Source organism: Thalassophryne amazonica, chromosome 8 (assembly GCF_902500255.1).
Source record: "Thalassophryne amazonica chromosome 8, fThaAma1.1, whole genome shotgun sequence".
Taxonomy (NCBI): Eukaryota; Metazoa; Chordata; class Actinopteri; order Batrachoidiformes; family Batrachoididae; genus Thalassophryne; species Thalassophryne amazonica.
The window spans coordinates 88,794,763-88,808,834 of NC_047110.1; the positions used below are offsets into that span (position 1 = coordinate 88,794,763).

The 14,072-nt window shown below is 42.1% G+C and overlaps 1 protein-coding gene across 4 annotated transcripts in view; it reads right to left on the reverse strand.

The window, feature by feature from the left end:
- The window catches only part of nup93 (nucleoporin 93), a 76,837-nt gene that overhangs the window by 34,285 nt on the left and 28,480 nt on the right, over window positions 1-14,072 (reverse strand). For all 4 annotated transcript variants that reach the window (XM_034176936.1, XM_034176939.1, XM_034176940.1 and 1 more), the window contains one exon: window positions 95-157. In XM_034176936.1, coding sequence (XP_034032827.1) covers window positions 95-157 — 63 coding nt within the window. The remainder of the gene's footprint in view (window positions 1-94; window positions 158-14,072) is intronic.

Here is a 14,072-nt window from a genome sequence, read left to right on the forward strand (position 1 = left end):
AAAATATCTGTCAACCTGTCATTTCCAACTGTATATTTAGAAATAATGACAATCATTAAAAATATAAAGCAATCAATAAGAGGCAGATACTGACCCTGCGGCGTGACTCTTCAATGGCTGACAGGAGGGCATTGTCTCTTTCATTCTTTAAGAAGCCCTATAAAGGAAAACAGAGAAAGCAGAAATAGAGGAAATGTAGTCTGACTCATGAAGACAACATAAACAAGATGTATACAGACTTCCACAGAGACAGACATTTAACCAGCACACGATCTTGTTTGCTCAGCAGGAGATCGAAACTGCCAGTTTTCTTTTGCCGTCAGATATGCATTTGCAGTTGCATCTACTGCCAGCATTATAAACATAAGAATGATGCAGTAATTTGGTTTTTCGCAGATCTATAATAAGCAGACAACACAAGAGGATGTACTCTGACACACTCCAATTTAAACGGCAGTCAGCATAGCCTGCATTTTGATGTTTTCACACCTACGCACAGAATGTTCATCTCTTATTCTTTAGCCTTCTAAAAAGTACAATTACTTACAACCTCCAAAAATGATCTGACACACATAATCTGAGCTAAATGGTAGTTGTGTGACATCTAGAGCATGCAGCAGAAAACATGACAGGACTCTTCAGAGGGAAAGTCAGTGAATGAACGCAGGCGTGCATAAGGGACAGCCATCTTGAGAAACACTAAAATGGTGGCTCTGCTCTACTCGCTCTGTCATAAAAAAAAAAAAAAATCAAAAAAGGAAGTGACTGACCACTTTGTGTTATCAAAAGAAAATCACAGTAAGTACAGAATACTATATCATTTTAAATGAATGGTTAGTCAGAAAAGGAATAACACATCTTTATTTAGAAATACTAATAAAAGAGCCAAGTGGCACAGGAGTGTTTATGAAATAGAACATTTAAAAACAACCAGCTGAGAATCAAGCTCAGGCAGAATGCAGGCAAACAAAATCGCAGATATTAAATACACAAATGCATTGTCCTCTCTAAACCAGTTCGGTCAAACAGTACAGACAGGTTTTTACCTTTCATACTCTTTAAAGCAAGAGTAAAACACTACTTTTATCACTTTAAATATAAAAACAGATAAATAAGAAAGAGATGACACTATTTGAAACAGAATTAAAATGAACCTAATTTGAAAATTTGATTAGACAGATTACTGGTGGTAACAGTGTAGAGTAGGTGGGTTAGTCCAACCCAGCCAGCTTGAATAGACAATAACTCAAAAAGCAACAAATGCTGTCATTTTGTATATCGTCAACTAAAAGGGGGTATTAATGAGGACAAAGACATTGAAATCTGGTGAACATTGAAGCACCAGATCAACTGTAAAAGCCTATGCAACATATGAGCCAACAACATGAGACAGAAACCGCAAAGAGAAGAAATGTCTGACCTGATGAAGTTTTGATTGCAAAAGGAAACATCATGAATACAGGCAAGATGCTTAAGTCTACAATGCACTTTAAACTATCATGGCCTATCACTGTAAATGGTAGTTTGCTTGCAGTGAATGTGTGACTCCCACAACATAAGAAAGACCACTGATCAGAAGAAGGGCCTTTATTGTCACTGTACATTCATACAACAAAATCTGTCCTATGCATTTAACACATCCTAACAGGGAACCGCAGTCTTGTTTAAACCCCTGCGTGATACTGCAGGATTTGACCACTTCTGGGGACAATCACTTCTAACGGAAAAATGGTAATGTTTTGTTTTCTGCTACAATCTCTGAAGCAGTCGCGAAATGTGCAGTTTTTTTCGGTTCCCAGTGGAGAAGGGAAGACGAGGCAAATGGGAGAGGTTGTGTCAGTAAGGGTCCTGTCACACTTAGTATGAGTGAGCATGAGCCAAGCGGAATCAGGCGGAACGTCAATAAAAGACAAACAAAACCATCATTCGTGCCAAATATGGGAGGAACACCTATCCGAATACCCAGACGGCACTCGAATCCGCCCAACTGATTCGTGTGCATGTGTGTCGGGCACTTGTATAAACCCTGGCCCAATCGGAAGCAGCAGTAACGATCCAAAGAATCGTATCCAAAAGTGCCGATTTGTCAGGGATCTTCCACACTAAACTGTCCACCCTCACTGCCGCTTGCAGCTGCCAGATGGCGGAAAGGCCCGCTAAAGGGCTGATGTCCTGGAGAGAGTAAGAGGGAGGGAGGGAGAGAGAGAGACGGTAGCCGGGTGAGCTGTCTGGATGCGGCATCATATGGAAGAATTATTTCGTACTGGACGACGCATCTACCCTCGGACCATGGCGGATGTCATTATTCCACCTGGCACCCTTGTCACACAGACCATATGACAGCTGATGGATGTGGTACGGCTGGTGGTCCACGTGCAGTGGGGAGCGCATCTGGAGCTGTTCCAAAGGTGATTACTTACTTTATTTACATTGTAGCGCCTTGGTTGCATTGTCAGTCTTTCTAACGGTTTAGAAGATGTATCGGTCATAATATGTTTATTGAAGCTGTGATACCGTGTTCAGCTGCGCGCTGGTCCGCTGCTCAGAGTCACACTGATGCACTGCACAGCCATCTGAACAGGCTGTTACAACCATGATAACATAATATTACAGATAGAGCCTCTAAATCATGAGGTGGACTGACAATGGATCTGTATGATCATGCTGATTATGGACATAACAACATGTCCAGCTGTGCGTGCTGGTCTGCTGCTCAGCACAATGTGCTTCATAAAATAACTGCATGCCACAGACTTTTCACATTACAATATTTCCTTTGCGCACCTCGAACGGGATGCATGAGGGTGCAGGATTAGATGCACCTGACCACAGAGAATTTCCCTTAAACGCAATCAGATTGTTTGGAATGGGGATGGAGGCGTTTCCCCCCTTACATCCCACGCCTCCGGCTTCAGGCCTAAAATTTTGGAAACCCTGATTTTTTTGGGGGGGGACACCCAAAAGTTCAGTTTCTGCCTAAAACTATGAATAAGTGTTTGATAGTAGGAGGAGCAACTCCACACAGAGAGGGCAGGAAGTGATACCATGACCTTCTTGCTGTGTGACATCACTGCAAACCACTAACTGCTAACTACTGTTAACCACAGCATGGCCCCAAACTGCTCTAATAAAGGTGGGGAAGAAGACTGACACCATGTTTCCTTACATCTTTGCTTTAATATCAAATAAGAAATTCAGCCAGTTCTCAGGAGCAAAATTTCCAGTGTAATATTTGCTTTTGTGCTGTGGGCCAATTATAATGATATGCTAACAACACTGCATAAATCAGAGGGGGCTTAATGTTTGCTTTGCAACTGTTCAGCTTTAACGGTATTCTGGAAAAAGCTTAATACTTTTGGTCTATTAAAGTCCACCTTCTTCCTCTCTCTTTGTGCTCTTTTCCCAGGAGAGGTGTGAGAATGGTTTATTTTTACCCGCTCTAACCAAAGGAGGGCTCAGGTCAGTGTTCAGTGGGGAGTTGCAATGGAAAAGGGAGAATAAGGCTGCAGCTGTGACTCAGTATTAACAATATAGCTAATATAAATTAACAGGAGACTGCACTATGATGGACTTTTTTCTGAAACTTCAGAAATTAGATGCTGTTCCAAATGTTTGAGCAGGGTGACCTGCTCTTTCCAAAACATTTATATATATATATATATATATATATATATATATATATATATATATATATAAACTGAAATACAAACGAGGCAAACATTGTTCACGCTTGTCATACTGTTGCCAGCTGCACTACCCAAAACAATAAACAATTTTCAAACCAACTGCTGTAGCCAAAATTCACATTCTCCCAGATGTCAAACCATCTCATTGAACGAAACCATATTCTTTCCTCAGAATGCAGCTTCATACTAACAAGAAAGCATTTCCGCTTATTAATATAAAAATTACATACACTCTGTGCTGGATGCTGTGTATATAAAATAATTATTTTGTGTCGGATTAATCATTTTCTCTGCAAATTGGCCATTAAAAACAGCTGTAATCGCTTCCTGAGTCACACAGGACCGCTCCAGCTTCAGCCGTTCATGCGCCCCTAACAAGCTGCAGAAAGCATATTGAGCCATCTAAAAAGGTAATTGTCATGTTTATAGTGTCATGGCTGGGTAAAACAGTTGTGTGCTCTTTGCTTCTTGTGTGCAGCTGTTAAATATGTTTATAACAGATTTAACTTCTTGTTAAATCTTCTTGTTGCGCTCTGCTGTGATCCACTGACGTCACCACTCGCTCTGTTCACTTCTTTACTTCACTTGACAAGCTGCACATCGTGTTTGCGATTAGATCGCAAGACAAAGCACAACATTTATGCGTGAAATATTTTTTGAACATTACAGCTTTCATTTCAGCAAGTGGCGTAAAGAAGATTGAACAGAGCGAGTGATGACATCAGCAGATCGCATCAGAGAGCAGCTCGTCTGAAAGACTATAACAAGAAGTTAAATTTGTTATAAACATACTTTAATAGCTGCACACAAGAAGGAAAGAACACACAATTGTTTTACCAACCCATGACAATGTAAACATGACAATTTACCTTTTTAGACAGCTCAAAATGCTTTCTGCAGCTTGTTAGACGTATGAGTGCGCTCGCACGAACAGCTAAAGCTGGAGCAGTCCTGTGTGATTCAGGAAGTGATTACAGCCGTTTTCAATGGCCAATTTGCAGAGAAAGTGATTAATTCGACATGGCACAATCCGGTGGAAGTGATAGTTTCGGCTGTATTCCCTCTGCCATTGTACCGAAGTGAAGTTCTTTGGTGAAACAAGTTGAGTGTGCATGCGCGGAGGAGGGAGGGACAGAGGGGGACGTTGAGCCTGGTGACGCAAGCAAGAAGAACTAGACATGAAGGTATCTAATTGGTATTTTGAGAGCGGACTGCGGGCTTTATATTGGTCGGAGTTTTATCGACCCTACAGCTGCTACCGACATCTTTTTTTTCGTTATTTTCCTGAATACATAATCCAGGGGTAGGCAACCTGTTCCAGAAAGAGCCATGAGGGTGCAGGTTTTCTTTGCAGCCACTGACTCCACCAGGTGATTTCACTGATTAACTGATTCCATCTGCTCAAAGTGATATTAATCAGTAAAATCACCTGGTGGAGTCAGTGGCTGCAAAGAAAACCTGCACCCTCATGGCTCTTTCTGGAACAGGTTGCCTACCCCTGACATAATGTGTTGACTACTGTTAGGATAGACGGACCATTTCACCCAATATAACAAAAAGTGTTTCTGAACAGAGTTACCTACCCTAGCTTTAACCAACAGTCAGGATGAACCAAAGACAAATACAAAGTTAATAACAAAGAAATACCATAAATGTAAGTACAGAGTACATCACATTACTGCATACTATGTAAAAGCTTTAATAACATTACAATCTTTAGCTAAATGTTAACAATAATCCAGTTATTCTCATAAATGTGCTAATTAACTTCAAAAACACACCACTAACATGTATGCAAAAAACAAAACATGTAACAGCGCTAGGAAAATTTTATTGAGCATAAAACCAATCAGTAAGCACAAACCAAGGATTATAGGACATCGTAGTCTCATTTGAACCCTGCATATCGCGGGATTCTCCAAAGCGGATATGGGGTCCTCCGCTGCCATTGTGCAATACAACCCCTGTCAAAAATTATGGAATCACCGGCCTCGGAGGATGTTTATTCAGTTGTTTAATTTTGTAAAAATGACACTTTGTTTTACTGATCTATGGTGACCAGGGGGATATGTCATCTCCTGATGACTCTTGTTATTATTGCCATTTTAAAAACTGTGTTGATTTATTTATTTGTCTGGTAGCAGAATTACATCAAAACTACTGAATGGATTTTGACAAAAATTTCACCACATATAAATATTAGGACATGGAAGACTCCATTAAATTTTGGAGGTGATCCAGATCTGGATCAAGATTTCACTTTATATAGGCTCTGGATTACGTCAAAAAAAAAAACCTACTGCATGGATTTTGATGAAATTTGCACCACAGATAGATGAAGACTCTATTGAATTTTGGATGTAATCTGGATCCGGATTCTGGATTAAGATTTCACTTTATATAGGCTTTGACGGATTACGTCAAAAGTACTTCACAGATTCTCACCGAATTTAAACCACAGACAGATATTAGGGGAATTTTGGAGGGGATCCGGATTCAGATTGGCAGACATCAGAAATCTCTGATTGCTCTTGTTTTTAGTGATTTGCTTCCTGGGAAAACCCTACCTATACAACCCCTGGCAAAAATTATGGAATCACCGGCCTCGGAGGATGTTCATTCAGTTGTTTAATTTTGTAGAAAAAAAGCAGATCACAGACATGACACAAAACTAAAGTCATTTCAAATGGCAACTTTCTGGCTTTAAGAAACACTATAAGAAATCAAGGAAAAAAAACTGTGGCAGTCAGAAACGGTTACTTTTTTAGACCAAGCAGAGGGAAAAAAATATGGACTCACTCAATTCTGAGGAATAAATTATGGAATCACCCTGTAAATTGTCATCCCCAAAACTAACACCTCATCAAATCAGATCTGCTCATTAGTCTGCATCTAAAAAGGAGTGATCACACCTTGGAGAGCTGTTGCACCAAGTGGAATGACGTGAATCATGGCTCCAATGCGAGAGATGTCAATTGAAACAAAGGAGAGGATTATCAAACTCTTAAAAGAAGGTAAATCATCACGCAATGTTGCAAAAGATGTTGGTTGTTCACAGTCAGCTGTGTCTAAACTCTGGACCAAATACGAACAACATGGGAAGGTTGTTAAAGGCAAACATACTGGTAGACCAAGGAAGACATCAAAGCGTCAAGACAGAAAACTTGAAGCAATATGTCTCAAAAATCAAAAATGCACAACAAAACAAATGAGGAAGGAATGGGAGGAAACTGGAGTCAACGTCTGTGACCGAACTGTAAGAAACCGCCTAAAGGAAATGGGATTTACATACAGAAAAGCTAAACAAAAGCCATCATTAACACCTAAACAGGAAAAAAACAAGGTTACAATGGGCTAAGGAAAAGCAATCATGGACTGTGGAGGACTGGATGAAAGTCATATTCAGTGATGAATCTCGAATCTGCATTGGGCAAGGTGATGATGCTGGAACTTTTGTTTGGTGCCGTTCCAATGAGATTTATAAAGATGACTGCCTGAAGAGAACATGTAAATTTCCAGTCATTGATGATATGGGGCTGCATGTCAGGTAAAGGCACTGGGGAGATGGCTGTCATTACATCATCAATAAATGCACAAGTTCAATTGAAAGGATGTTTGGGGATGATGAAATCATTTTTCAAGATGATAATGCATCTTGCCATAGAGCAAAAACTGTGAAAACATTCCTTGCAAAAAGACACATAGGGTCAATGTCATGGCCTGCAAATAGTCCGGATCTTAATCCAATTGAAAATCTTTGGTGGAAGTTGAAGAAAATGGTCCATGACAAGGCTCCAACCTGCAAAGCTGATCTGGCAACAGCATCAGAGAAAGTGGAGCCAGATTGATGAAGAGTACTGTTTGTCACTCATTAAGTCCATGCCTCAGAGACTGCAAGCTGTTATAAAAGCCGGAGGTGGTGCAACAAAATACTAGTGATGTGTTGGAGCGTTCTTTTGTTTTTCATGATTCCGTTTTTTCCCTCTGCTTGGTCTAAAAAAGTAACCGTTACTGACTGCCACAATTTTTTTTCCCTCATTTCTTATAGTGTTTCTTAAAGCCAGAAAGTTGCCATTTGAAATGACTTTAGTTTTGTGTCATATCTGCGATCTGCTTTTTTTCTACAAAATTAAACAACTGAATGAACATCCTCCGAGGCCGGTGATTCCATAATTTTGCCAGGGTTGTAGTACCGTGTATTGTCCCTTTAAGATCAATGACAGCATGGAGTCTTTTGTGGTAGTTGTGGATGAGGCTCTCTGATGGTAAAGCTGCCACTGAATATGTTTCAGACTTTATTTACCTCAGTTATGAAGAAATACAGTACGGCACTCTGTGGGAAATCTCAGCCACATGGGGTGTACAGCCAGTACATTCTGAGTGCCGGTCCCAAGCCCGGATAAATGAGGAGGGTGCGTCAGGAGGGCATCGGCGTAAAACAAGCCAACCCAACTATGCAGACTCGGAATCGAATTCCCATACCGGATCGGTCACGGCCCGGGTTAACAACGTCCACCACCGGTGCTATTGCCCAACAGGGTGCCGGTGGAAATTGGGCTACTGCTGGGCAAAGACGACGAAGAAGAGGAGGAAAACGTTGCCACGAACAGCGGGAGAAGAAGAAAACTAGAAGGGTGGAAATGAGAGTGGGGACTCTGAATGTTGGTAGTATGACTGGTAAAGGGAGAGAGCTGGCTGATATGATGGAGAGGAGAAAGGTAGACATATTGTGTGTGCAAGAGACCAAGTGGAAGGGAAGTAAGAGCAGGAGCATTGGCGGTGGGTACAAGTTGTTGTACCATGGTGAGGACAGGAAGAGAAATGGTGTTGGGGTCATTTTAAAGGAAGAGTATGTTAAAAGTGTGTTGGAGGTTAAGCGAGTGTCTGACAGGGTGATGAGTGTGAAGTTGGAAATTGAAGGGGTGATGATGAATATCATCAGTGCATATGCCCCACAGGTAGGTTGTGAGATGAAGGACAAAGAAGATTTCTGGAGTGTGTTAGATGAGGTGGTGGAGAGTGTGCCCAAGCATGAAAGAGTGGTGATAGGAGCAGACTTCAATGGGCATGTTGGTGAAGGGAACAGAGGTGATGAGGAAGTAATGGGTAGATATGGTATCAAGGATAGGAATGGGGAAGGACAGATGGTAGTTGATTTTGCAAAAAGGATGAAAATGGCTGTGGTGAATACCTACTTTAAGAAAAGGGAGGAGCACAGGGTAACATATAAGAGTGGAGGAAGGTGCACACAGGTGGACTACATTCTTTAAAATAAATCACAGACTGTAAGGTGGTAGCAGGAGAGAGTGTCACTAGACAGCATAGGATGGTTGTTTGTAGGATAACTTTAGAGGTAAAGAAGAAGAAGAGAGTGAGAGCTCAACAAAGGATCAGATGGTGGAAGCTGAAGGAGGAAGACTGTTGTGTGAAATTTAGTAAGCAGGTGAGAGAAGCACTAGTTGGAGGGGAAGCAATTTTGGACAACTGGAAAAGTACTGCAGATGTGGTGAGGGAGACAGCTAGGGCAGTACTGGGTACGACATCTGGACAGTGGAAGGAAGACAAGGAGACTTGGTGGTGGAATGAAGAGGTCCAGGAAAGCATAAGGAGAAAGAGGTTGGCAAAAAAGTTTTGGGATAGTCGGAGAGATGAAGAAAGTAGACAGGAGTACAAGGAGATGCGGCGTAAGGCGAGAAGAGAAGTGGCAAAAGCAAAGGAAAAGGCATATTGCGAGCTGTACAAGAAGTTGAATAGTAAGGAAGGAGAAAAGGACTTGTACCGATTGGCCAGACAAAGGGACAGAGCTGGAAAGGATGTGCAGCAGGTTAGGGTGGTAAAAGATGCACATGGTAATGTGCTGACAAGTGAGGAGTGTGTGCTGAGAAGGTGGAGGGAATATTTTGAAGAGTTGATGAATAAAGAAAATGAGCAAGAGAAAAGGCTGGATGATGTAGTGAGAGTAAATCAGGAAGTAAAAGAGATTAGCAAGGAAGAAGTGAGGGCTGCTATGAAGAGGATGAAGAGTGGAAAGGCAGTTGGTCCAGATGACATTCCAATGTAGGCATGGAAATGTCTAGGAGAGATGGCAGTAGAGTTTCTAACCAGATTGTTTAATAAAATCTTGGAAAGTGAGAGGATGCCTGAGGAGTGGAGACGAAGTTTGCTGGTTCCTATTTTCAAGAACAAGGGTGATGTGCAGAGCTGCAGTAACTACAGAGGCATACAGCTCATCAGCCACAGCATGAAGTTATGGGAAAGAGTAGTAGAAGCTAGGCTTAGAAAACAGGTGAAGATCTGTGAGCAGCAATATGGTTTCATGCCGAGAAAGAGCACTACAAATGCAATGTTTGCTCTGAGAATACTGTTGGAAAAGTACAGAGAAGGACAGAAAGAGTTACATTGTGTGTTTGTGGACTTAGAAAAAGCTTATGATAGGGTGCCAAGAGAAGAGTTGTGGCATTGTATGAGGAGGTCTGGAGTGGCAGAGAAGTATGTTAGGGTAGTGCAGGACATGTACAAGAATAGTGTGACAGCGGTGAGATGCGCAGTTGGAATGACAGACTCATTCAAGGTAGAGGTGGGATTACACCAAGGATCAGCTCTGAGTCCTTTCTTGTTTGCAGTGGTGATGGACAGGTTGACAGATGAGATCAGACAGGAGTCCCCATGGACTATGATGTTTGCAGATGACATTGTGATCTGTAGTGAGAGTAGAGTGCAAGTTGAGTCTAGTCTGGAGAAGTGGAGATATGCTTTGGAAAGAAGGGGAATGAAAGTCAGTAGAAGGAAGACTGAGTACATGTGTGTGAATGAGAGGGAGCCCAGTGGAATAGTGCAGTTACAAGGAGTAGAAGTGGTGAAAGTAGATGAGTTTAAATATTTGGGGTCAACTGTTCAAAGTAATGGAGAGTGTGGTAGAGAGGTGAAGAAGAGAGTGCAGGCAGGGTGAAGTGGGTGGAGAAAGGTGGCAGGAGTGATTTGTGACCGAAGAATATCAGCAAGAGTGAAGGGGAAAGTTTACAAAACAGTAGTGAGACCAGCTATGTTGTATGGTTTAGAGACAGTGGCACTAACAAAAAGACAGGAGGCAGAGCTGGAGGTGGCAGAGCTGAAGATGTTGAGATTCTCTTTGGGAGTGACAAGAATGGACAAGATTAGGAATGAACATATCAGAGGGACAGCTCAGGTGGGACGGTTTGGAGACGAAGCCAGAGAGGTGAGATTGAGATGGTTTGGACATGTGCAGAGGAGGGACCCAGGGTATATAGGGAGAAGGATGCTGAGGAAGGAGCCACCAGGCAGGAGGAGAAGAGGGAGACCAAAGAGGAGGTTCATGGATGTGCTGTGAGAGGACATGCAGGTGGTTGGTGTGACAGAGGAAGATACAGAGGACAGGGTGAGATGGAAACGATTGATCTGCTGTGGCGACCCCTAACGGGAACAGCCGAAAGACGAAGAAGAAGACTCTGTGGGAAATCTGCATGGAGTAGACAGTTGTCAAAAACTGGGTGACTGTGCAAGAAGGAGAAGAGTGTGGAAAGCCACCAAGACACCCTGACAACCCAGAAGAAGTTATAGGCTTCTGTGGCTGTGATTGGAGAAACTGTGCACACTGCAAATTTTGCATTTTGTATCACCAGTTATACAGCTTCATGATATAGGCCAGAATTAATCTTTTGTGCGGACACAATTAATTATTTTACCAAAAATAAAATTAAAACCATGTTCCTGCTACAAGCAGCTGCTGAATTTGAAACAACAAAAAATGTGTAATTTTTGACGGTACATGAACGCAGCCATCGCCTCCTGGATGCACTTACTATTTTTTATTAAATATAATAATATGAGTGTAGGAATGACAATCCAGCCCTTATGCACATGTGGCAACAGGTAGATGATCCAGATGATTATATAAGAGCTGTTCTGGAAGGCAGAATTCACATTGTGGCTCAGCTGCTCAGTGATCAGCTGGTGAAATAACTGCACATGGGGAGTCAAAACGCAGCGTTCACACGGAGTGATCAACTTACTGCTCTGATATATTCAATCATTTTTACACTTTTATTTATTCCCCCTTTTGACAGTTTTCTGTTGTAAATCAATATATACAGCCTAGTAACATAATACAGTGAAAAAGCAATCCACCACGGCATACAAGAGTTTCTGTTTTTTTTTTTTTTTTAAATTGGAGCAAAATGGAGCATGCAGCGTGTCATCTGATAGTGAGGATAATGATGCTGAAGGAGATGATCCATCTTTTGTTCTGGACGAGGAATCAGAGCAGGTGGATACACCGACGTGCGCACAGATCTCCACAGTGGGTCGCATCACGCGCTTCTGTTTGCAGTTTCTCCAGGACTCAGATGCTATGAGCTCCGTCCCAGCGCTGAGTCCTCGAATGCAGAGATGCAGACACACACTGCTCCAGCAGTGGCTCCAGGTGCATTTTGTTTAAAGCGTGGAGATCAACGTTAGCTTCGATTTCGTTTTGTTCCTCTTTCGTCCCTTTTGCGCTCTTGATTCGCAGACTATTCGGTGATAAAGCTCATTCGTCTACCTTTTCTCAATGATTTGTGACTTTTTTCCATTCGCTCAGGAATGCTGTGTGACAGCCCGGTCACATAGCACTTAACGAAGGGCAACGAAACCCTAACGAAACAAGAAATCTGGACTTTCGTTGGCATCGTTTAACCTTTACCCAGCTTCGTTCCTGCAGCTGGCACTTCGTCAGGATTTTTAAACTGTCAAAAAATGTGAACGAAGGAGAAAGAAAACCTCAATTCATTCGTGTTTTGTTTTGCTGTCGTTTTTGTCGTGATCAATCAATTGCTTAGTTTTTGTAACGTTAGTATTTAGTATGACTTTGTTCGAGCGGCTGATTGTTTACATACAGTGCAGAACCCAGTTTGTGAGCACTGCTGCTGCTGCATTCACGTCTTGTCGGAAATTACAGTGCAAATTCAGCCTGCTTGCTTGGATTTTTTTTAATCTGGGGTTGGGGGGGTCAGCTTCAATGGGCTCAGGCACCTTATTTAGGGAAGAATGAATGTTTTGTGTGGATACAATTAATTATTTTGCCACAAATAACTGCTGAATTTGAAACAACAAAGTTGTGTAATTTCTGATGGTACTTGAATGCAGCGACAGCAGCAGCTCCTGCGGGTTCTTATTTTTTATTAAATATAACAATATGAGTGTAGGAATGATAATCCAGCTCTTCTGTACATGTGGCAATAGGTAAATAATGCTAATGATTATATAAAGAGCTGTTCTGGAAGGCAGAATTCACGTTGTGGATCAGCTGCAGCTGGTGGAAATAACTGCACATGGGGAGTCAATGCGGGTTCACACTGACCGATCAATTTACTGCTCTGATATATTCAATCATCTTTACACTTACTCACCATATATATATATATATATATATATATATATATATATATATATATATACACTCAACAAAAATATAAACGCAACACTTTTGGTTTTGCTTCCATTTTGTATGAGATGAACTCAAAGATCTAAAACTTTTTCCACATACACAATATCACCATTTCCCTCAAATATTGTTCACAAACCAGTCTAAATCTGTGATAGTGAGCACTTCTCCTTTGCTGAGATAATCCATCCCACCTCACAGGTGTGCCATATCAAGATGCTGATTAGACACCATGATTAGTGCACAGGTGTGCCTTAGACTGCCCACAATAAAAGGCCACTCTGAAAGGTGCAGTTTTGTTTTATTGGGGGGGGGGATACCAGTCAGTATCTGGTGTGACCACCATTTGCCTCATGCAGTGCAACACATCTCCTTCGCATAGAGTTGATCAGGTTGTCAATTGTGGCCTGTGGAATGTTGGTCCACTCCTCTTCAATGGCTGTGTGAAGTTGCGACGACGAACTGGAGTCAGGTCGAGACCCCGATGAGGACGATGAGCATGCAGATGAGCTTCCCTGAGACGGTTTCTGACAGTTTGTGCAGAAATTCTTTGGTTATGCAAACCGATTGTTTCAGCAGCTGTCCGAGTGGCTGGTCTCAGACGATCTTGGAGGTGAACATGCTGGATGTGGAGTTCCTGGGCTGGTGTGGTTACACGTGGTCTGCGGTTGTGAGGCTGGTTGGATGTACTGCCAAATTCTCTGAAACGCCTTTGGAGACGGCTTATGGTAGAGAAATGAACATTCAATACACGAGCAACAGCTCTGGTTGACATTCCTGCTGTCAGCATGCCAATTGCACGCTCCCTCAAATCTTGCGACATCTGTGGCATTGTGCTGTGTGATAAAACTGCACCTTTCAGAGTGGCCTTTTATTGTGGGCAGTCTAAGGCACACCTGTGCACTAATCATGGTGTCTAATCAGCATCTTGATATGGCACACCTTTG